Below are 26,008 nucleotides of genomic sequence, written 5' to 3'. Positions count from 1 at the left end.
CAGTAGCAATACCTGTTGAATGTAATCCCCAACCCACATGAAATATTGGCACACAGCCATGATATCTTTCTTCAGCACTGGTGCATACAGAGCCGTGCTGCTACCACAACACTGCAGGGAGAACAGAACTGCATGAGCCCTCACTGTAAAACCCTCACCCGCCAATGAGAACACATCTCACATTCATAGAATAATATTTTTACAATCAAATGTGTGTGAATCTGAGATCTTAGAGTACATAGCACTGCACATACTGTATGTCAAGATGGCCGTCAAGCATCTGAAGTACTTCCTGTGTTCCTCAAGTGTTTTTATAACCCTAGAACACTAGAAACCTCCTCTGAAAAACATAACAGTGCTATAACATTATAGTGGATCACTAAAAGCCCAATGATTGTCAAATTTCATAGACTAATGCTCTGTTTGTTCTCCGCACAAAGCACAGTGCTTTAATGTCCCTGACATTTCTGTTTGAAACCCTGTATTTATTTCCATTATCTTAATACTCCAATCAGTCACAATAATCTACAATCGAACTAAACGGTGGGTTCTTGTTGCCGAAACAACATTAGAGTGTTAATTCTCCATCTTAATCATCGTTTCAAGGGGCAACTGATATATTATTAAATATTTAGTACAGATAAATGACTTGGATTTAGTCTCTACATGTTGGTGTAAAACATCAAGGGAATGTTCTAGGTTCAACGCAAAGTTAAAGCTCCAAATAATCCCCAAACTCTCACATAAACATGCTTTTTCATACAAAGCCCAGAAATAACATTCTGATGGATGTGCGTGAGAGCAAAACTTTACACAAAACCCCAGACTCCTCATTTGTCTAACATGCTCTCCAACTATTTAATAATAGTGAGAGAAACGAATTCCCCATAGACTCTCTCTTCCTTGTGAGCTATATAAAGAGATGAGATTGAGTAAGAGTCCAGTGACTGAGAGCAGAAGCCAGTAGGGAAGTGGCTCACAAGAAAAACTACAGTCTTTGCAATCCAGCGCAGAGGCTATAGCGGAGAAAGAGAATAAAACCAAAGCAGTTTGAGTGGCACAAGCTACCACAAAAACCAAAATGTTGCATGTCCATACGGTATGAGATAGTCTCAGGCAGTTTCAGATCTCCCAAACACTCTCAATTCCCTTGTGACACTCAAGACTAAGGTGTTTGGACTGAGAATGGAGCCTTTCAGGATTTCTCTTCCTCAATAACGCACACTATGGTTTCTCTTATACTTTACTGTATATGAGAACTGACGAATCTCTCTTCTATTCTGTTTTGTTGATCTACTGATAAGTCACACCGAACAAATCCATCTTTAATACACTGGTTACAGTGACGTTATTTTAACTCACAGCACTAAATCACTGGACATCTATATTCTTTCAATTCTTAGATTTGATTTAGCATTCTTGTTTCTGCCTGGAGACTCCCTTGAAATTTCCATATGACTTCTCTGAATATATTTCCATCTAAAACTCAAGGCACAGTTACATTTCTGTAAAGTGGGATGGCCCATGAAAAGCACTTTATATATAAAAGTTTGTGGTAAGTTAAAAAAATAATAGATCAAATAAATAAAAATTGTGTGTGTGTCTGAAAAATAATATAAACTTTTATTCCACAGATACATTAAATTGATCATAAATATATATATATATATATTTCAAGTAAATGCTGTTCTTTTGAATTTTCTATTCATTCAAAAAATCCTGAAAAGTCTCATGATTCCCAGCAAAGGAAAAAAAAGTTTTCAACACTGATAATAAAAATAATTATTAATAAATTAATAATTGAGTACAAATAATGACTGAGCAAATCAGCATATTAGGATTATTTCTAATGGATTGTGACACTGAATGGCTGTGATAATATTTCACAACATTACTGTTTTTACTGTAGGTTTAATCACATGAACACAGCATAAACAAGCTTCATTAGCTGAATCTCGTCTGAATGCTTGCCATGCAGTTTTATTTGTTAATAACAGCTATAGTTTGATAACACTAGAATTTTTACTTGGGATATTTTGGATATAAAGAAAAAAAAACACTACAAGAGAAATCAAGTAGCCTATTCATTCAGGTCAAAACGTAGTTCAAATAGTACCTCTGTGACAACTAGCCCCGGTCTCCATTGTTTGTATTAGTCTACACGTTCAAATTTGAAAGAATAGTGATGCTCTGGCAGCTAAAGGAAGAGCGTTTCAATGGTCTGCTGTGAAAACACAAGCAGCAGCAGCACATTACGCAACCAAGAAAAATACTCGAGTTCTGAATTGCAAAATTTCTCAGGACCCTCTTTGGGAGGCGAACAATAGCTTAGCCAAACATCAACGCCACGCCCATGGGGTCGATGTTGCTACAAGAGTCGCGAGCCACACTTTCACGCATGTACTGCTGCACGCGACAGGCGCGTGGGAGCCTCAAAGCCACTACCGAGAGCCGAAACCACAGCCGAGTGAAAGACGAAACGATTCGCTGCGTTCGGATATCCAAAACCTGTTTTAATCTGCCGTCGCTAAGTATAATGCGATGACTCGAGCTGAAACGGGTTATTTGGAAAGCAATATTTTGCTATAGACTATTTTATCCCACAGGTTATCAGGAAGTTTGACGTAAGAGTTTTAAATCTCGCATTTTTAAAGAGGATTTATTGAAAGCGTCGCGTAACGTTGCGCCGTTTAGAATTTAAAGTGGTTCGCACCGTGACTTTGAGATTCTGCAGGATAACTTCGCCTATAATCTTTTCAACAGATAGTATAGCCTATTTATGTTGAGTGTTTTGGTTGTTGTCATCAAAGATCGTAGATGTGACTCTATGGGATCTGGTGGTGTTTGATGAGCTGGAACAGCAGAGGAGGCGGTACAGACATCCTGACTCCATCCCGTGGAGAACCCGTCAACTTTCTGCCAACTTCAGATTGTTTTCTTGCCATTATCATTGTTAGCTTTTTGACGGGATACAGAAACGTAAACGTGACTCTACAATGTTGCATTTTGGGGTGTAAACGGTTCTTCTATAGTGAGTAACCTGTAGGCTATTTAGGCTAGATCAAAGTTTTAGTTATTAATCTACCTTCCGTCACTTTCAGGGCGCAATCGGTCGGTTCTTTTAGCAGATGCCAAATTAGTACTTTTCTGGTCCAACAGTCTTTTAGACTTTTAGAAAATCTTTGAATGTTTTTGTGATAGCCTATTTGTCAATCTTTTATATTTTACAGGAAAGTATTGCATACAGCGACTATTGTTGCAATAGTTAGGCTACTTCTATGTAAACTTCTGTGGTCACTAAAACGTTTAAGACGCGATTGAAATGCGTTATAGGCTATTTGCGTAACATTCATACTTGTAAACTTCAACAACTTTTTTCTTTTAAAACCACGCAATGATTCGCCTTCGTGGTGTTTGAACGACGGACCCATTTAAATGAAGGCGTTTCTTCTTTTTTAATCCATCATAAAGTGCGACTTACTGAAAATGCGTTCTACCTCGGGCGCACTGAGATAAAGTTGAGGGTTACTCTTTCTACATTACTTTCGTTTCGAAGTCTAGATTGTTTCGAAAGGGCGAGGAGTCCTCCAAGTTACACGTTAGCAAAGAAATGCAAATCGATGCAGGTGTGCGGGCCTCGGAGGTGAAGAGCTGAACTCCGCTCTCTCAGCGCCGGGGCCCCATTGATCAGCTGAGAACCGGCCCCCGTCTCCATAGCAGCCGCCTGGACGGCGCCGCGAGGACCGGCTGGAGGGCCGCAGTGAATGGGTGACGTCACGGGGCTGGCGCCAGAGAGTCTGCGAGAGCGTGAGCTCGCGGCGCTGCTCTGTAGTGCTGCTTTGCTTGGTGCCAATTCATCACCTGTCAGGGATCAGTCAGGGTGTCATGCGAAATGTACACAGCTGTGAGAACAAAAAGGACGAGGGAGAAAATGGAAAGAGCCAGATGCGGCAGATGCGGACGAGCCCACAATGCTCTCGTGTGTCACGTTTGTAAGTCTTGCGCGCTCGGAATGCAGTTTATATTGCAAACATTAGCTATTTAAAAATGTCAAAATGCATGGGCCTGGAGGAATCTTACAAGTAGCCTACTTCATTTTCGAAGAACTGATAATGAGAATGTATGAGCTGCATTCCGACACATCAACACGATTGCGTTCCGACGCATCTCCGCAAACATCTGTTTAGTCGGATATGCACAAGCAACCAGGAAATCTCTGTCTCTATTGTTACTTAGCATGTGTAAACAAAGAGCTTTTTTCTATTTTTGCCACCACTCTCGCTCTAGACTGCCAAAAAGGTGTCTAAAAAATGGAAATATAATCCGTTTGTTTGATCAGAATATTCTTTCCGGTCCCAAAAGAATGTATTTTCACTTCATTTGCAGTTGTGTTGTTTCAAGTTCAAATTTAGAGTGCATTTTCCCAGTCAGTCATTCCTGCATGTCTGATTATTATAACGCTGCGCGCATTGCTGCACTAGAGAGCAGGAGGATCTTCTGTCATCACTATTACATCTTAAACGACCCTCATCACAGGCCTAACAACTGCTCCCATAATCCCCCACAGTCATAAACAAACATAAACATTAAGGGCACAGCACCAGCTGCAGAAAATAAAAACTTCAAAATGTCCTCAAGCAAACACTATAACGCCACTACAAGAGCAACTTCAGTGGATTTTACAAATATTGCCTGTGTCCTGAAGGAAGGACAGTGGGAACAATTTCTGAGAAAATATATTTCTGAAAATAAAGTCAAGTGACTTGGTGTAAAAAATGCTGGTATCAACTTGCCATCTTTATCTAAAACGGTGGCAGTATGCCACGAGAATGCCACTGACCTATGTGTTTATATAGGGGGAGAAAAAAAAGGAAAATAAAAGCAATAGTTGGAAGAAAATATGAAATGTGTTGGAAAATAATAACACATTGATTTTTGGAGATATGTTCAGTTCCTGCCTTTTAATGGTTAAAGGCACTGGTTAGGCTATTGTTAATTTCATAAGCTGCAATATATTTTTTTAATATAGAGATATACCCTAATAAAATCTGTTTATATCTTAAGGATGTATTGTGTAGGGAAGCCTCATGATGTCCAAGATAACAGAAATCAGTCTAAGCTTATTTTGATACATTTTGACTGTTACACTAGAAACAAAAGCGGAAAATGCGTGAAAACAATCTTACACTTGCAAGTCACTAATTCTCTTGATCGGAAACAGGTACACTGATTTGAGAAATTATCCGTGGAAGCTGAAGGCAGTCAGCGCCACCCTAAACACGCGCTTTCACTGGTTAAGAACGCGGAAGAAATGGGCGGGATTAGAGCGCTCAGCACAGCGACCAATAGCGTTGCGCGAAGGCGATGACTGACGCGTCCATTCCCACCAATCAGCGCGATTAAACCAGCGCGTGAGCAACCCACCCAGCTGGGTATATATTCAGCGATGACAGCTCGCTAATCCACTGCGTTTGCTTCGACAGCCCAGTGCAAAGAGGAAATCTCGAACACAATAGCGACTCTTCCAACGAAACCGTTTCGTACAGAGGTGTCAACATGAAGGCAATAAGCCCAGTCAGGTCTTTCCGGAAAAGTAGCGCGAATGTGACGGAGCACAGTCTGGGAATCTCACGGAGCAAGACCCCTGTGGACGATCCCCTAAGCCTGCTGTACAACATGAACGACTGCTACTCCAAACTGAAGGAACTGGTGCCGAGTATCCCGCAGAACAAAAACGTGAGCAAAATGGAAATCCTGCAACATGTCATCGACTATATCCTGGACCTTCAGATCGCACTTGACTCAAATTCTGCAATCACCAGCCTGCATCACCCGCGAGCAGGGCAGGGGACATCCAGAACACCCCTGACAACACTCAACACAGACATCAGCATCCTCTCATTACAGGTGAATGTCCCTAGAAAGAGTAGGATTCTATCTATCTATCTATCTATCTATCTATCTATCTATCTATCTATCTATCTATCTATCTATCTATCTATCTATCTATCTATCTATCTATCTATCTATCATGTGATTTTATTTTTTATTTATATATATATGCATATGTGTGTGTTCTATAAAGCTACATTGATTTGTTGCATGTTTTGTGCAAGTTTGACTGTACAAAAAAACGGACTTAATAATATACTTAATAAATAACATTTTTTTTTTTGTTGTTGTCCCTTTTAGACACCTGAGTTTCAATCAGACTTGATCACAGAGGACAGCAGGACACTTTACCGTTAATCAGGTAAATACACTTGAACACACTGTTTTTAATTAACCTTGTATTATATGCTGCAAATGATGGGCAAAAAAATCAATAAATAAAAATTGTGTGCCGTCAGAGCAGTGTTTAATTTTAAGAGTGTGTAATCAAACCTGTTATGTCACATAGTCTGTAAAGTTGTATAAAGTGTGTAATAAGCATCAGCGGAGGTTGAAATGCAAGCATTGAGCGAAGGCAGGAGTTGTGCTCGTGTACATCTGGAGCCCAGGGTTTTGCTCAGTCTCTGAGTGTTTGGTTAAATGTTCAAACTGCGGCTTCCTCTCTGGCGCCAGGCTGTCCGGATCTCTGCCCTGTTTGCATTCTCTAAATGCGCCTCTTTCTCAATCTTTTGCAGGTGTTTGGTTAAGACACAAGAACACACAGGACCTGGGAACTGGCTTTTCCTCTGATTTCTGTTCTCAGTCTGGAGTTTTGTTTTTTCTTTCTTTCCTGTAATTGAATCAAGACCTTTTTTTTTTTTTTTTTTTTGCTTCTAAAAGGACAATCCATGTGATGTGTTATAAGTTCAGACATTGATTATTTATCTTCTAAAAAGACTTATTTGGTCCTTTCTTCAAGAGGAAGAAGCACTATATTCCCTGACAATAGGAGGGGAAACCTGTAAATGATCACAAGGAACCTTTTCTCTGCATTGAGAAGAAGCCTTTTTTTTTTTTTTGTGAAGACCGTGTGATGAGGAGAAGACGTAGTTAGTTACTGTACAAAGTTTAAGTCTGTTTTTGTCAATTCTTTTGGCACACGAAGGACTGGACGTTGAAAAATGACATGATGAAACCTTGTGAACTCTTTCAGAGTTTTATCTTGTATAGTTGCAGAAACTGGACTGTCAGTATCTGCAAAGTGTTATGCTGTATGCTGAGACTTTTTATAAAAGTAATATTGTAAATCGTACCTTTTTTTTTTTTTTATACAAAATAAATCAAATGCTTTATTTGACGCTGGTCTGTTATGCTTGTGTAAAAATGTCAATCTGCCAGTGTTGAGCTGTATATTGACCTGGTCTTTTATATCCAGGATTCAAAAGCATGTCACTGACCCTTCACACATGCACATTCACACACACTGATTGGAACCTGAATCAGTCTTTTTCATTGCCATATGGCTGTGTAAAATTGCATTCGTTTCGTAGTGGGAAAAATTGGCTTTTTCTTAATACATAAATGTCCACGAATCCATACAGCCTGTCAGTTTTTCTTGCGATTGACCTCTTTCTCTCTTTTCCTGTGTGATGAAACTCATTTCTTGAAGGTGTATGGAAGTTTAAACATGAATCGTGATCGTGTCCACTGGTTTGCTCAATAATATAATCTGTGTGTGGATGAAATGGCAGTTAAATCAATGCTTGAGCTTTTGATTTGTGGATTTCAGTTTGTAAAATAATTGACTGTAGGTTTACAGTCGTGCCCTTAATGAGCGCAAAAGAATAAATCCGAGACCTGGATAGTGACTTTTATTATAATCAGTTTTTTACAGCTTCAGCTAATTATTCAGAACGGTACACCAAATCCCCTGGACTAAAGTTTGCTGAAAAATGTTCAATGTTAGCATATTAGACTCTAAAAAATATTAATTTATAGAGTAGTATAATGTGACTCACACATTTGAAAGAAGTTATTTTGTGGGATGTAATTCAGGAAAACTATTTAACTACAGAACAATATAATAGTGGTATGTGCTTATCTTTATTTCATACATTTCCGAGATTATCTTTATTTCATTACATTTAAGAATTAAAGGTTGATTCTCAAATGCAGCTCAAACCTCTATTAGTGTTGTTGATATGAAGAGTGCGCCACCTGCTGGCGGCCAGACTTCATCTCAGAAAAACAATGAGTTTTCAGTTTTCTGATTTATGGGGAAAATGATTGGCAGTTGGCAAGTCTCATCAAAATACACAAATGTATGCGATTTTAAAATAAAAGTTTTTAAATGTTATGATTTTAGCGTTCAATCCATCAGCACACACTAACAAACAAAGCTTTTACTAGAGACTAACTTCAAATGGGTCTGATTTTTATTTCAAATATAATGCATTTCAATTATAAAATTATGAATTCTCAAAGATTCGAAAAGAATGAAGTTTATTAATGTGAGAAAACACAGAGGATACTCGTACACACAAATCAAGTCTTACAGAAACTTTACAGAAACAGAAATGTCTTGTTTTTCTCTTGACATAACACTGATCACAAATAGATTCACTCATCTAAAACACTACAAGGCAGAATTCAAACTGCAAGGATGACCTGAATGTGAACCGGGCATTCAATCACAAATAAATAACAGCTTTCACATCACAGATCACAGCAAAAACACCAGCACTAACTCTACTTGATGGATTTGAATATTGTGGACCAACCTACTCAAGATCTTTAGTGTTAGCAACGGAGCATGAAATAACAGGATTTGCACTAAACAAATCAAAGTACGAACAGCTTCACAGCCTCCTTTTATTGCTTTTTTAGCACCACTCCAAAAACAGCAACAATGAGTTCTCACACTTTTACACTGCATCTTCTTAATCATATTTTGATTTTGTTTTCCAGTTAAAAAAAACAACAAATCTAAATGTCAAGATGGATTTGAGGATAAAACAAGACTGTATAATATAATAAGGCTTGTTTTCAGAGATTTTTTTCCCCCCGGTAACACTACAATAAGCTTCAATTGTTAGCATTAATCAGCACATTAGGTATAATAAACTAACACCAACTGACATTTTTTAAATATACACTCTTAAAAATAAAGGTGCTTCATGATGCCATAGAAGAACCTTTTTTTGTCTAAATGGTTCCATGAAGAACCTTTAACATCTGAAAAACATTTCCGTTTCACAAACGGTTCTTTGTGGTGAAAGAAGGTTCTTCAGCTATTCAACTATTTTACTAATCATCGATTTCTTGTTTTATGGACCTTTAAATATCTTTCCTGCAAAACTAGCCAAAAATACTGATTAAGAAACTGCAGTGCAGGGTAATTTTTAATTCGTGTTACCTATAAAAACAAACCTAATCAGAGTCAACACAGAAAATGTGCAGTAATTATGTCTGAATAAAGAGTTTCTCGGAATCTTTGCAGGTGTTAGACTTTTTTTTTACATCTTGTTAGGCTCACAGGACACTCTCTCGTTCCTCAGCAGCGTCGGTGGAGGGACCGGTGGACCTCTTCTGGTGGACTCCATGCAGGTTCTGGTTGGGCAGCGTGGTAGTTTCGGTGCTGGATCCTGGTCGTATTATGATGGAGGGGCAGTCGGTGGAGTCGGGCGTCTCCTGCTGGGTGCTGTTGTTGATGTTGTTGTTGAGCGCAGTATTGTCGGGTGAGCAGTTGAGGTTGCTCACGGCTGAAGTGGGCCAGCTCTCCTCAGGGCTACTGCTGTCAGATGGAGCGTCAGAGCAGATGGACATCCGGGCCACAGCCTCATCCTGAAGGTTACTCAGCCTGTGTGGTAAGACTCGCTTCTTAACCGGACTCTCAAGAACCAGCTCGATCAGATGGGCCTCCTCTTCTTTCTTCTCACCAGACTTCTCCTTCTTCTCCTGAGCCGCTTCGCTCTCCTCGTCTTGCAGCGAGTGGTCAGATGAGCTCCTGCTGGACCTCACTCCAGAATCGGATGATTTCTTGTCCAGCATGATGTCTGAGATGAAGCTCTTCCCTTTAGCTAAGAGGCCTAGATCTGGTTCAGCAGCCCAGGGTTCTTCTCTCAACAGCGGGGTGGCATCTGTTTCCTCATCTCCTGAATCTTCTTCATCGCTCGGTATGCTGTGGTAAGACGGTCCCTGTCCTTTGGTCTTGCGTCTGGGTGGGATTTTAGCGGCGGACCCATGCTCTGACTTCTCATCCTCCTCTGTAATGGGATCTAGAAGAGCACCATCTGGGACGGAGAAGTCCACTATAGTGTCTGCAAGTTTGGAGCTCTTTTTGCCGAAGGGTTTGCGCCCATCTTGCTCACCTTCCTTAGTCTTCTCCTCAGAGTTGGCTGTGAGGAACTGGCCGGACAGGGCTTGAGCGGGACTCTCTCGTCCAGCAGCAGATATCTCCAGCTGGGACATGTGCGAGATGTACTCCTGGTAAGCATTGTGATACTCAGCTTGCTGCTTGTCGGTCAGCTTGCAGATGTCGTTAGATGATTCCTGAGAGTTCAGACTGGATATGCTTGGCGTCCGGTGAGTGTTGGCCTAAAGGAGAAGATCAGCTCAATTAATTGAAACAGTAGCATGAGAGAGAACATGTTAGGTGATGTGGAAGCAAACACAGAAGCATTTCAAGAGTTTATCCAAACCCTCCAACAGCAGTAACTGGTTGACACTCCAACATAGTAGGTGAACGAGTTTTTAAATAGGATTTGACGCAAACAGGAATTTTGCCTGAGGGCAAAAGATTTTCCCGTGCAGATTTTGCATCAAGTTCAGTTGGTTATGTGAATTTGCTGCATTGACCAACAGAAAGCTGTTTGTTTGAAAGTGATTTTAGCAAGCTGCAAGCTACACTTTTGGCAAGTGGACACAGTTGTAGCTACTACTGCTACACCAAATCATATCAAATTAATAATTTGATACAATGCACTTACTGTGCACATACCTGTTTTACATTGTACATATATTTTAAAATACCTGCATGTAATTACATCTGTAATAAATTCTGTTATTACATTTATAATTACACTGTCGACCCATCCCTTACACCTTAACCCACTCTTAAACCTACCCATACCACCAAACCTGTCCCTAACCTTACCTGTATCCCACCTCAACAGCAGCAAAAGTGTTTTGCAATACAATATGAACACAATAAGTACATTGTACTTACTTTTTTATGCAAGTATATAGTAGTTAAGGCCACCTAATATAAAGTGGGACTGTTAACTCACTTCTCCTCCCTTTGATCATATTTTAAGTGTGATTCATTGTTCAAAATGGAGAACAAAAAAAATGTTTTTGAAAGAGTTGACTAATAACATTCATTTATTCATTCATTCATTCAAAATATCTGTAGATATTACCCTAGTCAATTTCCTGTAGCTCAGAAAGTAGAGCATGGCGTTAGCAACGCCAAGGTCATGGGTTCGATTCCCAGGGAAAGCAAGAACTGATAAAAACTGTAAAAACTGTAACTAGAATGCAATGTAAGTCGCTTTGGATAAAAGCGTCTGCTAAATGCATAAATGTAAATGTAATTTGATTTAGTTTCACAAGTTCTTGATTCAATTTGACCTAATTTTGATTAATTTCAGTGTATTTCAGTTCTAAAGTCTACTTTGCCAGACTGTTTCTGGCTGATTCAAACAGATTCAATTTTTTTAACTATTCATTAAAAGCAGCAGCTCAGAGTCTTTTTTGTGAATCAGACTACAAAGATCACATTGTATGTTTTTACATGCAGTCAATGACGTCAACTAAAAGATTATTTCATGGTACACATTCTTATTTCAACGATTCAATTCACTAAAAAACTGATCTAGGGATTTAAAGAAACAATCAACTGAACACTTCATTTTTGCTTCCAGATGTTCAAACTGAGCATGTTTATTCAAGAATTGAATCATACAAGACTATCATATGGCTTCAGAAGACTTGGAATAAGGATCTCAGTGGGTTCCAGAAACATTACAGTGAGTTTGAGTAAACTGTCCCCTCAATTGTGTTCCAAATTCAAATATGAATTTTAGAAGGCTAACATCTCAAATGGAACACTCTTTTACAACACAGAACCATTCGCATTTGAGTGCTCCATTTATGGGAAATGCTTTTGCACGTTTAGCCCCTCCCCTTCCTGTACATCCACACTCCGTCTTTTAAAAAAGTGAAAGTGACGTGACATACGGCCAAGTATGGTGACCCATACTCGGAATTCGTGCTCTGCATTTAACCCATCCAAAGTGCACACACACAGCAGTGAACACACACACACCGTGAACACGCATCCGGAGCAGTGGGCAGCCGTTTATGCTGCACCGCCCGGGTTCGGTGCCTTGCTCAAGGGCACCTCAGTCGTGGTATTGAGGGTGGAGAGAGCGCTGGACATTCACTCCCCCCACCTACAATCCATGCCAGCCCGAGACTCGAACCCGCAACCTTTGGATTACAAGTCCGAACTACGAGTTTAACTGCGACTACTCGACTACATCATTCGACTACTCCTAATACACTACACCTCGCTGCATTTTTCAGTGTGAACACACTACTTGGGCTACAAAACGGCGTAAAAATAGTGCAGAGGTATGTGAAATGAGACGCACCCAAAGTCTGTTCACCACAAACTTTCATGATGCTAATCTAAACCATTATGAGCTCTTGCTTGTGCTGCAACACCTTGCCAAGTGTTAACAGATAAGTGCAGAAATAGCTATCTCTGTGTGATAGAGAGCTAGCGTGTGTGTGTGTGGTCAGCTCTTCACTTCCTCTGCCCATTCAGGTCAGAAAACACTTTGTTTGTCACCCAGTAAACCACATGCTATTTTCATGCTGATGAGAGACTACTAAAAAGGAGAAGCTGCCTCTATAGCAACAAAATACAACGAAAACGTTTGGTTAAAAAAGGCACTACAGCAAAAAAAGTGACACATTTTCTTTGTCTCCACGCACGCATATGTTTGTGTTAGCTTCTATGTATATATTTACACCGTTTTGTCATGGTGTGCACCTGTGTTTATCTATAGGCTGTACTTCAGTGCTGAATGTGTTTGTGTGCACAGCAGTACCACGCACCAGCCAGTGGGCATTGTGTTGTCTGGCGGGCTCCTCCAGCCCTACACCGCTGAGCTCTTCAAAGCTTAGGTTGAGGCTGTATGTGAAGTTTTCTGGGTTGATGGTCGCGTCTTGTGGCGCTTCAGAGGGTCTGTGGGGTTCGAGTTGAGTCAACACGCTGCTGCCTTGCTCGCTCCTTTCTCCCGATTCATCACACAGCAGCTGGTTCTCCACATGACGCTGCTCTAGAACCTACAGCACAAATACAGCAATGTTTACATGCATTCAACAGCAACAGTGAATTTCATTCATTATACTGGCAATGAGTTGAGCGAATTGACTGAAAACCGACAGACTGAAACTCGATTCCTGTTTTCTTGACTTCTAAAATGCAAATAGTATTAAAACTATTCAGAAAAAGATACACTACCATTTAAAGGTTTGGGGCCGGTAAGAATTTTAAATGTTTTGAAAGAAGTGCTCACCTAGGCTGTATTCAATACCTCAAAAATGCAGTAAAAAGTAATATTGTGAAATATTATTACAATTACAAAAAAAACTGTTTAGTGTTTCAAATGTTTTAAAATGCGATTCATTCATGTGATGGAAAAGCAGCCAGCATTTTTTTTCTTCAGCATTCTGTTTTCAGTGTCATATGATCCTTCAGATATCATTCTAACATACTGATTTGGTGCTCAAGAAACATTTCTTATAGTTATCAATGTTGAAACAGTTGTGCTGATTAATATTGTTGTGGAAATTGTGATACATTTTTAAGGATTCTTTGATTAATAAAAAATTCAATAGAACAGCATTTATTTGAATTATAAATCTTTTATAACATTATAAATGCCTTTACTGCCGCTTTTGAATTTAATGCATCCCTGCTGATGTTTGATTGATGTGTTTGATTTGGGTGGGATTAAAACAGAAAAAAAAAAGTGAAACTCTAATCTTACCTGACCTTCTCAGAGAAAACAAGACCCATTTCAATAAGACTTTCATTTTAAGCAACTTAGAAAATAAAGAAAGAAATCAAAATCACATGCTTCACTGTGGCATTTATGTGAAATCGCTGAATGGCCGTAGTACTAAGTGAAACTTCTGAGGCACGTCAGTATCACAACTAGCCCCGAGTCGTTCCATTTGGACTTTTTTCCAGCCCAAAGAATGCTACTTTCTTGTAAACGTCAAGCTATTCAGATCTTCAAGTGGACACTGAGCTCCCACTGACAATAACCCTCCTTCATCCAGAAAGCAGCCATCTTGGACCAGATGGCTGCCTGCTTGCTGGCAACACAACATTCGTTTGTATAAGCGCAAATGGAAATCTGATCAACACAGCTACATGTGTTCCTTATTTCACCCCATCCAGCCTTCTTCACTATAGAGAGATTAGCTGTGTGCTGAACATTACAAACCACAAACAGAAAGATGACCATTATCAGATCTGAACGTGTAGGAAAGAACAGAAGATCACACATCAGCTGATGTCTTACCATGGACCTGAAGAGATGCCAGTCTCCAAAGTTCATGTTCATTTCCTTCTTGAGCTCATCAAGGTTGCATTGAGACAGAACCCGGCCGTTCACGTTGGCCTACATTTAGGATGACAGAATTTGACATGCGAACATTATGGCATTCAACAGCTAACAAAGTTTAGATCAATTTTATGTCAAAGGTTGAAACAAAGTTCACAATTGAGATTTTGAAGTATGCAGGCAGATGCGGCACAGCTGGCAGGTTGACTAATGCATGTCCAATGAAGACATCATATGTTGTCCAATGGAAAGAAAGGCCTCATTGTGAAACCTCTGTATGCACCACATGGAGCTGATAAAACTGCTCTTTTCCAATGGATGAACATGGATTTAAAGGGATGGACTCATTTACCACACCCCATGTCTCAGTCCTGTTTTTCACTTTTTGTGTGGAAATCAGTGTAATTCCATGAATAACAGGTATAGACTAAGAGACTATCTTTCAGAAGATTACACGAGCTGCTTTATTTTCTATTCAAGTTGGCAGCTCAATCAATCCATTGTTTGGTTTTGATCTTCTAGCAATAAACAACTGAAAAACAGAAGAATTAAACAGAAAAACAGAAAAAAAAAAAGGAACACTCCAGTTTTTTTTGGAAATAGGCTCATTTTACAACTCCCAAGAGTTAAACAGGTTAATTTTATTGTTTTTAAATCCATTCAGCCTATCTCCGGGTCTGGCGGTAGCACTTTTAGCTTAGCTTAGCATAGATCATTAAATCGGATTAGACCATTAGCATCTCGCTCAAAAATGACTAAAGAGTTTTGATAATTTTCCTATTTAAAGCTTGACACTTCTGTAGTTACATCGTGTACTAAGACCGACGGAAAATGAAAAGTTGCGATTTTCTAGGCTGGTATGGCTAGGAACTACACTCTCGTTCCAGCGTAATAATCAAGGAAATTTGCTGCCGTACCATGGGTACAGCAGGCGCAGTGATATTACACAGTGCCTGAAAGTAGTCCCCGGCTAGGTAACTAGTTATGATATAGCTGGGGACTACTTTCAGGCGCCGGAACGAGAGAAATTACTTTGCCAAATTTTTATTTGTAGTTAGTTTGGCATCAACAAGATATTTTTATTTTTTATTATTTTTTTTAAAGAAACCTTTTATTTTGTAAGGATGCTTTAAATTGATCAAACATGGCAGCAAACACTTTAACATTATTACAAAAAAAGATTGTTTTCAAATAAATGCTGCCCTTTTATACATTTTCTATTCGTTTAAGTATTAAAAAGTACTAAAAAAAGTATCACTGTTTCTACAAAAATATTAAGCAGCACAACCTTTGTCAGCATCGATAAATAATAATGTATCTTGAGCAGCAAATCTGCAGATTAGAATGATCTGAAGGATCAATCAATTATTTTAAACTAATAATATTGAAACATATTTTTTTTAAATGGTTTTTATTAAATAAATGCAGACTACATTTTTTTACTTTTACTTTTTTCTGTAAATTAAAGAAAAAAAAAGTTATTATAATTTTCTTAGAATAATTTAGGTAACAGCGCTGAAGGCTGAGCTTGACAAATTCCACAATTTGTTGTAAACAATGAGAAAATGCAGTTTGATTATTTACTTTTCTACCCATCATGATTAGCTAAATAATCCTAGTCCAAATAATCCTATTTCCTTAGTATTATAATTTCAGTGTCATTTTTTTTGTAATAAGGAAAAAAAATACAGTAACAGCTGACACAGATAATATAACATTTTTGCCAGTTAAAATTGTTGCTAGTTTAATTAGTAAAATTATTTCTATTAATATTAATAGTAACACATTTGTGTTACTGTAGTGAATTGAATATCATTTCAACTGATTATTAAAACTGTATTATGATTATATTACGATTTAATACCTAATTTGGGGGGAGGGGATATAGAGATCAGATATGCTTAAAATTGGCTACTTATTAGCTATACTTCATACCATGTTATATTTGTTAGATAATACTTTTTCAAACATATTTCACAGTTGTCATAAAAACCCATTAGATTTACACTTCAAATGCTTTAAAGAAGCAATAGGACAACAAAGTGTACTGTGAAAGCGAACAGTATAATCACATGCCAAACCTTTAAATGGACTGCATGCTTTTCAATGGACCTTTCAGGACACTTCTCCTAAACATACCTTTTTGATTGTGCTGATATACTGCTCCAGCATGCTAGAGTCCAGGCCCTGGATCTGTCTGAGCTTGTCACATACGCCATCAATGCTCAGAGAACTGAGGAGGACCTGAGATCCACTAGAAACCACAGAACCCGAGCCCTACACACACATACAGTAACTTGTCACTCATTCCATCAGTTCATAATGCATTCTGGAATAGCAAGGCATGAGGCACTGTCAAAGCCATGTGATTCAAAAGCACTACAACTCAAGAAAAAGCAAGGCAGTAATTCAATATCATAACAGAATAAAGAACTCTGAGCAGTAATGGCTGAACAAACAATACATGATGCATGATGGAAATTTCTGTTTGTTGAAGTCATGTATGGGAGCTATCATTACAAGACTTTGCGGAGAGTAAAATGCATGTTTAATGTAAAATTCTAATGTGTAGGTGTCAAGTGTAGACAGCCACAAGATCTTTAAATTGGTCTGGATTGTCAGTGGTGGCCCAGTTCTAGTATGACGTACACTCTTAAAAATAAAAGCTTCCAAAAGTGGGGTTTTGCAGTAATTCCACAGAAGAGCCACTTTGGTTCCCCAAAGAACCTTTCAGTGAACAGTTCATAAAGGATCAATTTTTAATTAGTGTGAAAAACATTTTAATAATCTAAAAGAACCTTTTGTGGAATGAAAAGGTTCCATGGATGGTAAAGGTTCTTTTTGGAAACAATGATGCCAATAAAGAACCTTTATTTTTTAAGAGTTCCACAACAAGTTATTTATATTGGAAAGTCCTTTCTTTCTTTCTTGTTCTTCACCCTAATATTCTATTAAGAACAGATCACTGAAAAATTCTTTGTGGAACACAAAATGGTTTTTCTATGGTATCGCTGCGAAAACCACCTTTTGGAACCTTTATTTTGGTTCTTTATGGAACAATAGATGCCATTATTATTATTTTTTATTGTGCTCAGCCCACTTAATACAACAATCCTATATCAATAATATAATTGAAATTTAGTTACATTATATTAGTTTACTTTCATGAAGTTGCTCACTTTAATAATTTGAGGCCATAGTTAATTTAATAAATGACTCTGCATTAACATTATACAAGCATGTTGGTAACACCTTATTTTAAGGTTGCTTATTAGCATGCATATTACTAGCATATTGGCTGTTAATTTCTTTTTCTGCATGACCATATTTTAGATCCCTTATCCTACCCCATATCTAAACTTAACAACTACTTTACCAACTGTTATCGTTTATCGAGGCAAAATCGCAGTTAATAGTTAATATTGAGAATTGGTCTCCAAACTTAAGTGTGACCGGTGTGTTCTTTATATGATGATGACTGGGCCTTTTATCCGTATCTAGGCTAGTCTGCTTGGGAAACAACTACTGTGATGAGCAGTCAAAAAATATAAAATATGTCCATGATTCTTTGTTCAAAAATGAGTGGTGTGGATTCTCAGCCAAGCTTAACACCAGTTGTTTTCACCTAAAATATATGTAAGTCCTATTCATCAGCAGCAGGCATGTTTAATAAGAACAAATACAAGAAATAAAAGTAAATTAGTGCCTTGAGAACAAACTGGATGAAACTGCAGAAAACTGTAAAAGAATCAGCCAACCAGGAGAAGCCTTTGAATAAATATTACTAGTCACGGCTAATATTCCTCTGTTCCCTAAAAACTCATTTGCATTCGGATCAAAATTAAACCTGAAACACCTGTCTGGATATATATATAAATGGAGAATAAAAGTTGACAAATTTTAGTTAAACAACAGCTTAAATTTCAATCTGTTCCTCACATAAATTATCATATGGCTTCAGAGGACTTAAAATATAGCGTACAGGTTGCAGGGAAGTTGTTATTGTCCTTTCTGGAGCTGGACAGCCTGTGATGTTCAGTTGTACACATACTTTTGGCCACAGTGTATCTGAACAGAAAAATTTCACAATGACAGAACTGGCTGTTCATTTTGTCCTGGTTTTAAGTGAAACAAGCCAAAATGAGCAGAAGCCCTGAAAATAACACACTTAATATGAGAAAACTGAAGGGTTTAAATGTTTGTACCTGCTTCATTCGGAAGGGCTGAGATTTTATCTGGGATCGAGAAAAGGAGAGAGGACGAGAGGAAAGGAGGGATTAGGTCACACGCTTCAATCAGCAATCAATCAAATGTACTCACAATAACATTATTTATGACAGATGCTTGTCTCATAGCATCCAACCTGCATGGATTGATTTCACAGTAATGATTTTAAAAAGCCAATCGAACAGAGACCTTCAGATGGGGCGAATCAAAAGGATGGACTAGCAAGGAGTTTCGAACAGAAAAAACACATAAAAGGAGAATAGGAGTAGCCGAGATGAATTTTCACGACTCCATGTCGAGAAGAAGTTGTTTAATTCCAAAACGGCCCCACCCTGATGGGCGAGTGTTCGAGCCGGGTGATAAGAGTATAATTAACATGAGGGGCCAGGGAGGAGGAAACAGACGTGTTCGCTAAAGGAAGCGGCTCGCTGTGCTGATAAGAGCGACCTCATTCAGCGCCGTCCCAGCACTGCTGATGCTAATCCAGCCAGCCTCAGATAGCAGCAGCCTTTCACACCACGCAGAACAAAGCAGCAATGGGGGGACAGACCAGAGAGGGGATCAAATGACTTAGGCATGAAAGAGCAAAACAACAGGGCTGAACGAAGGAGGGCAGAATATGAGGAGAGAAACCAGCAGCAGGGCTTGGCTCAAGCAATGACAATGGGGAAGAAGGACAGAGGTGCAGGAACGGAGAATATGCTGGAGGAGCTGAGAGATGTGTAAATAGATAGTTTTAGGGAGGATAAGTTGGGATGAATGATAAGTCAGTGAGCATCAGTATAATAGTCTAATCTGAGATAATTATGATTTCAATGTCAGTATCAGATATTTGGCCATTTTAGAGATCAGTGGCATCAGAAGATAGCTGTAGCCAGTTTAGCTACAGAAACATCACTCCAACAGCTAAACAAGTTTATTGAATTAAATTGATATATTGGTTCAAATAAATGTTCATATTTAGTTTGGAGTCATTAAAATTACACTACTGTCAAAAGTAGGGGTAGTAAGATTTGTTAATGTTTTTGCATGAAAGAGGTCACTTATGCTATAAATGGCTGTATTCATTTGATCAGAAATACAGTAAAAACAGAAATATTATTACAATTTAAAATAGATCCTTCAGAAATCATTCTAATATGCTGATTTGGTGATCAAGAAACATTTCTTATTGTCAATGTTGAAAAGTAGTTGTGCTGCTTAATATTTTTGTGTAAAATATTTTTTTCAGGATTCTTTGATGAACAAAGTTCAAAAGAATATATAACTTAAATATGTGAAAAGACATGAGATTTAAAATTCCATTTAAATCTAGAGAAAAAAATTATATGTACATATTTTGGCATGCTCTTCAATGAGACATGGCTTCATTCACTGCACCACCTGACTATTTTACTAATTGATTTTGTTGATACATTTAATACACTTAAAGGGATAGTTCACTCAAAAATGAAAATTCTCTCATTAATTACTCATCCTCATGTCGTTCCAAACCCGTGAGACCTTTGTTCATCTACGGAACACAAATTAAGATATTTTTGATGAAATCTAAAAGCTTTCTGGCCCTCCATTTACAGCAACACAGCTACCACTTTCAAGACTTATAAAGGTAGTCAGGCCATCGTTAAAATAGTCCATGTGATAGTGGTTCAACCGTAATTTTACGAAGCTACAAGAATACTTTTTGTGCACAAAGAAAACAATAAGAAACTACTTGATTCGACAATTCTCTTTCAATTGAAAAAAACTATTTCAATGCGTCGTGGTACTGTCGTAAATGGCGGCGGAGAATGACACAGAAGAGAAGTCATTATTTTTGTTTTCTTTACGCACAAAAAATATTCCCGTAGCTTCATAAAATTACAGTTGAACCATTGATGTCACATGGACTATTTTAATGATGTCCTGACTACCTTTCTGGGCCTTGAATGTATCAGTTGTGTCGCTGTCTATGCAGGGTCAGAAATCTCTCGGATTTCATCAAAAATACCTTAATTTGTGTTCCAAAGATGAACAAAGGTCTTATGGCTTTGGAACTACATGAGGGTGAGTAATTACAGACAGACTTTTCATTTTTGGGTGAACTATCCCTTTAATTCTGTTTCAAAGTCAAATATGCATTAAAAAGTCAAGAGGGAAAAGGAAAATGATGAGTTCCAGCAATAAGTTCTTTGAACATTGAGATTTGTTCACTAGTTTCACATTAAGCTTTAGGGTTTAAGAAGCGCAGGCAGAGACTGGACAGCTAAATTTAACATGCCACTAGCATCATAAGTGTGTGTGTGTGTGTGTTTGCATGCAATAAAAGGCTCTACTGCATCTTTTATGCACAGATATAAACAGAGACATACACACTGCCAAAGTTACCATAGAGGGGGATGTAGGAGAGGGAAGACCCTCATTGGAGTCCTCTCTGATTACATCCTGATGGAGGGAGACAGTATGGATGAAAGAGGAAGAACCAGAGATACAGAACAGACACCTTTAGTATGGACAGGCCGGGGAGAGGACTGACAGAGATGCGGGGGTTTTCCTGTAACTTCTATGAATTCTAGAAACTCCATCAGGTTTTAAACAGAAATGTTATTGAAAACAAGAGTTTCCAGGCTCTTTTAGAAGTTAAAAGTTCAATCTACAAAGTAGACAGTCTCTAACCACGCATAAATCATATGGTTATAATGTCATAACCATAAGATATTAAAATATCAGACTGTATTGTGGCAGAGAGATTATTACTCATTTGCCATGCAAAAATGTTAGCCAATCATAAAGGTTTACATGTACATACACAGAATTAAACAGCTACCATACTTTTAAGACTAAAACGAAGTGAGGAGGAAATGAAAAAAAGATTGAAAACTAAAAGCATTTATATACATTTTCATTTTAAGAAACTTCAATGAAAATGCTACAGAAGTGCAAAACTGTGAGTTTAGCGTGCAACGTCAGAGCATACACGCCACAGGCTGTTTGTCACGACGAGCTTAAAACAAAGCATGGAAAAAAAGAGAGATACATTTAGCATCCTGAGACATAAAGACATTACTGTGGCCATATAGACTAGGCACTAAAACGCATGTGTGGCTGCGGTGACCTTGAGGCGTTTAGTTATGTACTTACTAGTCCCAGACTGGGGTCCTTATGGAGTTTAGTTGCAGGGCGTGAGGGGGCATGATGGGGGCTGCCAGGGTAATGTCGGGGCAGGTGATAAACATGATGAGGGAAGTAAGGCTATAGAGGTGGAGAGAACAGACAAATACTCAGGAATCTGATGCACGAGGGTCAGGTGAGGGTCAGCGCCACTTCAGGCATTCAATGAGAGGTCAAACACACATTACAGCCTAAAAACAGCTTTATTAGGGCCGGGCTATATATGTATACATTGAAAATTAATACCATTATTAGTGGCGGTGGCACAATTATTATTATTATTATTATATTATTAATACTACTACTACTACTTTTAATTATTCTATTTTACTAATTATTCAGTCTAATAATAATAATAATCATCCTTTAGTTATTAGTAGTAAGTAGTAGTAATTAAAAGTAAAATTATTATGATTATTATTAAATATTACTATAACTAAATTGTATTATTATTATTAATCATACTACTACAACTACTACTACTAACAACTAATAATGAAATTATGTATTATTATTATTATTAAGCTATGATATGATAAAATATGATAGAATATGATTCTCTATATAATAATATTTATATATTTATTACTAATATATAAATATTGATATTATTAATAGCAATAGTAAGAATATAATTATTAATTTTATTTCTGCTTCTGACCAATAATAATAATAATTTATGAATACTATATTAATATTATTATCAACATTTTATAAATTATTATTATTATTATTATTAAAGCTGAATATGATCAAATATAAAATATAATATTAAAACAAATATTATTAATAACACTGACTACTGACCAATAATAATAATTTATTAATACTACATTAATATTATTAGTAGCATGACATTTTATGAAATAATAATAACAATAATAATAATAATAATAATAATAGCACAACTAATTTTTTTTTTTTTTTTATAATGTGCCAGAGGGCCAGTTTTGTTCCTGAACCTATTTTACTATATACTTATAAGTATGTTAAGTAACTCCATAGACACAGGTGCACTTTGCTGAACACAGTAAGCAATGTCTTTGTCTGATGTCTCACCCGGTTGTAAAAGGGATGTTGGGGTCCCGTAAGCCCACTAAAGTAGCTGCTGTGGGGCTGAGCGGCCGGCAGCACTCCAGCAGGGGGGAAAGAGCCAGGGAAAGAGCCTGTGGGAGAGCAGGCCAAAGAGTGCTGTCCAAATGTGGAGTGCGGCCGTACTGAAGCATCTTGCAGGGGCAGTGTGGGATAGCTGACTCCTCCAAGGTGCATCTGCTCTCGTGCATCTCGTACATCTGAAGGGAGGATGGAAAAACACACAGATAGAGAGAGAGAGAGAGAGAGACAGAGACAGAGAGAAAGAGAGAGAGTAGGAGAAAGTTAGATCCGAAACTTGGCCAGCACTTTAAAGGCATTCAAATCCTCCCACTCACAGTCGACTTCAGCCAAATGAAGCATTTATAGTAAGTTACATGTGAGAAAAGAAAGGCCTCTGTGGTTTGATTCCCTTAGAAAAACACAGATATTTCCCAACAGAAGCAGCGAATCGCAAACGCACCTAGAAGAAATAAACGTGGCTCCCAATGAAATCCGCGTTCACTTTAGCGTCAAAGTCTCAAGGGCTGAAACATACATCACAATTTGTTTGGTTGGAAATAATATTTCTGAGTCACCCAGCTAGACCAAATAAGACTGGCTGGGTGACTCAGAAAACGAGCAGCTTATCGGGCTTCAGTGATGTTTCATTTCCTGAGGTGAACACAATGGAGACCTTACTCATCTCTCTCGGTTCACAAAGGAACCTTTATTGCACAGTCCATTGTCACATTGCACCAAGCAACGTCTGCTGTCTCAAAGCACGGCGCCGCTGACCATTATCATGTGATGAGATAATATCATCTCTCATATTTGCAATGATTTAGAGAAATCCACAGCAATATATTTAGCACCGCGTGTGCATTTACTTATCTACAATTAGGGACACAAATAGCTAAATCTAAGAAAAGCCAGGAGACATCCTCAAAATATAAAAAATGTATCTTCTGCACATGAATTAATTAATATATAAACACTATAAAAAGCATCAAGCTATACATTCCTATAAATATTACATTTTGTCAATAAGTGTTTGTTATATGTCACCGGAAAAAAGTTCTAGTTAGTGTTTATGTAGTTGAATTTTGGTAAGTTTGTAGCAAGTCTAGATTTATATTAAAACAATGTCCTTCATTTATATGCAAAACAAACACGTTTGTGTGGGTCTGTACCTGCGATGATCTCCCTTAGTTTGGGATCCAGGTTGACAGTACAAGGCAGGAACAACTCCACATCACGAGCGGTGAGAACAGGGGTGTGCGATGAGAGAAACACCTCAAAACTACGAATATCACCATCGATCTCCAACAGAGGCTCTACATCTTTAGTGGTGGGGATGTTTTTAGAAATCCTGCAATGAGATAGTGACAATTAACACAGCAAACGTATACCAGTTTCAGAAAATCAACAGCTTTTGAGGCTATTTAAAATATTCAAAAATGACCACATTGGAAATTAATAGGAAGTGAATTTCATCTAATGGAAACGTTAGGTATTGCGCTCAAACAAAATCATACTGAAAGCTCATCTTTGAGATATCAACTTCAAAATTGCAAAACAACTCGTTTAGATTTATGGCTTTTATTTTCATACAGTGTCAGAGTAGAACATATTTGGAAATATATATTTCACAAAAAAAGTTTAAAAAAAAAGTATTTGTGCATTTTCCATAATAATAAACTAAAACTTCTATTACTTTTATATAACCTTTTTTATGCCAACAATAATCTGTCAAGTATCTTCTTTATAAAAAGACCACAGTTTATTCTGTGCTCCATTGTTGGAAATAAAATGTTTAGGTGCTCAGAAGTGGTTAAATTATATGACTAGTATATATATAACATTATTGAACTAAAATATATTACATTTATTTCATTGGAAAAAAAAAAATGACAGCCACATGAGCAGCGCCAGAGGGTTAAATGAATACTAAATAAACAAATAAATAATATATAACTCCCTCATAAAAGACAAAATACACCTGACAATCAGTGCCAGGGTATAAACACTGGTTGTTCATAAAAAAGGACATTTCTGACATTGATGCCGACTGATCGATTGATAGACTGATGGATGGTCAGATTGCTTTAGTGTGCATTAAATTGGTATTTAGTATTAATTATCATCAATAACATGTAAATCTACTCTAAACTGTGGTAAACTGGCTTACTAGTCACAAGCTCACACTCTTAGCCCAACTTTGTGAGTATGTGGTTACCACAGTTATATCTGCAGCATGATGTCAGGCGCTTTCAGATAAATGCCTTCCTATTGCAATTTATCTTATTGAGCATGGGAATTCATATCAAATAAATCAGAAGATTTGTTTCCGCTGAACGCAGACATTTGCGGAACCCATATTTCTTCCTCTATCTTCTTATCTGCCCCCAGCCCACGCCTCTGCCTCTCTGCTATAAAGCCTACTGAATCTTCTTACTGGTCGGTATGAGGGCACAATAAGTCCTTTTTTCCATACTGATCGAGCCGAATTGCACCGTGAAAAGGGTGAGCTCAGTGTTTGGCCCCGTCCCATATCACTGGTTTAAGTAATCCGATTTTAGCTGTTTAAACTGGGCAGGAGAGAGCTGACACAATGACACCCAGATGACCTGTTGCTAAACTGAGGCAGTGTAAACAAACACTGACATCTAATGTGAGGCGTTACACACCTGGAGGGAGCGTCTGAAACATTCAGTTCATCAAATGACCTCTAACCTGATATGGCACAGCTATTTGCACTGCATCCAAACCAGATACAACATAGCGACTCTATATTTTATTGGTTGTTTGGTTTCTATCTCTGCATTTACAGCCCAAAACAAAGAGCTCACTGGACCAAAACTCCACTCCTCATGTATAATAAACCTCAAACACAGATGATCCAGATGAGAGTGATTGTGGAAGGTGAGAAAAATTACAGTTAATATTGTTAAATCCAGTACTAAGGATAATTTATACACTATTATACAACACGAATTCTGGAAATGTTGGGACTTTTTTTAAATTGGAATAAAATGAAAACT

The 26,008-nt window shown here is 37.9% G+C and overlaps 2 protein-coding genes across 3 annotated transcripts in view; one reads left to right on the top strand and one right to left on the bottom strand.

Annotated features, from left to right (window-relative positions):
* Window positions 1–5,177: 5,177 nt before the first annotated feature.
* On the top strand, window positions 5,178–7,223 carry LOC306850694 (DNA-binding protein inhibitor ID-2-like). The gene is made up of 3 exons (XM_079386490.1): window positions 5,178–5,907; window positions 6,193–6,253; window positions 6,627–7,223. The coding sequence occupies exons 1-2, from the start codon at window positions 5,557–5,559 to the stop codon at window positions 6,247–6,249; spliced, it is 408 nt and encodes a 135-aa protein (XP_079242616.1). The 5' UTR covers window positions 5,178–5,556; the 3' UTR covers window positions 6,250–6,253; window positions 6,627–7,223.
* Window positions 7,224–8,292: 1,069 nt separating this feature from the next.
* The window catches only part of LOC306850693 (kinase D-interacting substrate of 220 kDa B-like), a 56,182-nt gene continuing 38,466 nt past the window's right edge, over window positions 8,293–26,008 (bottom strand). Inside the window, exons 23-31 of one of the 2 annotated variants that reach the window (XM_079386488.1) lie at window positions 24,158–24,336; window positions 22,953–23,185; window positions 21,864–21,974; window positions 21,111–21,167; window positions 18,722–18,751; window positions 16,656–16,793; window positions 14,475–14,573; window positions 12,997–13,227; window positions 8,293–10,467 (exon numbers count right to left, since the gene is read on the bottom strand). In XM_079386488.1, coding sequence (XP_079242614.1) covers window positions 9,403–10,467; window positions 12,997–13,227; window positions 14,475–14,573; window positions 16,656–16,793; window positions 18,722–18,751; window positions 21,111–21,167; window positions 21,864–21,974; window positions 22,953–23,185; window positions 24,158–24,336 — 2,143 coding nt within the window. In that variant the 3' untranslated portion in view covers window positions 8,293–9,402. The remainder of the gene's footprint in view (window positions 10,468–12,996; window positions 13,228–14,474; window positions 14,574–16,655; window positions 16,794–18,721; window positions 18,752–21,110; window positions 21,168–21,863; window positions 21,975–22,952; window positions 23,186–24,157; window positions 24,337–26,008) is intronic. The other variant, XM_079386489.1, reaches the window with a different exon arrangement.

Source organism: Barbus barbus, assembly GCF_936440315.1.
Source record: "Barbus barbus genome assembly, chromosome: 30".
Lineage (NCBI taxonomy): Eukaryota > Metazoa > Chordata > Actinopteri > Cypriniformes > Cyprinidae > Barbus > Barbus barbus.
The sequence above is the reverse complement of the archived record's forward strand: the minus strand, read 5'-3'. Positions and strand labels throughout refer to the sequence as shown.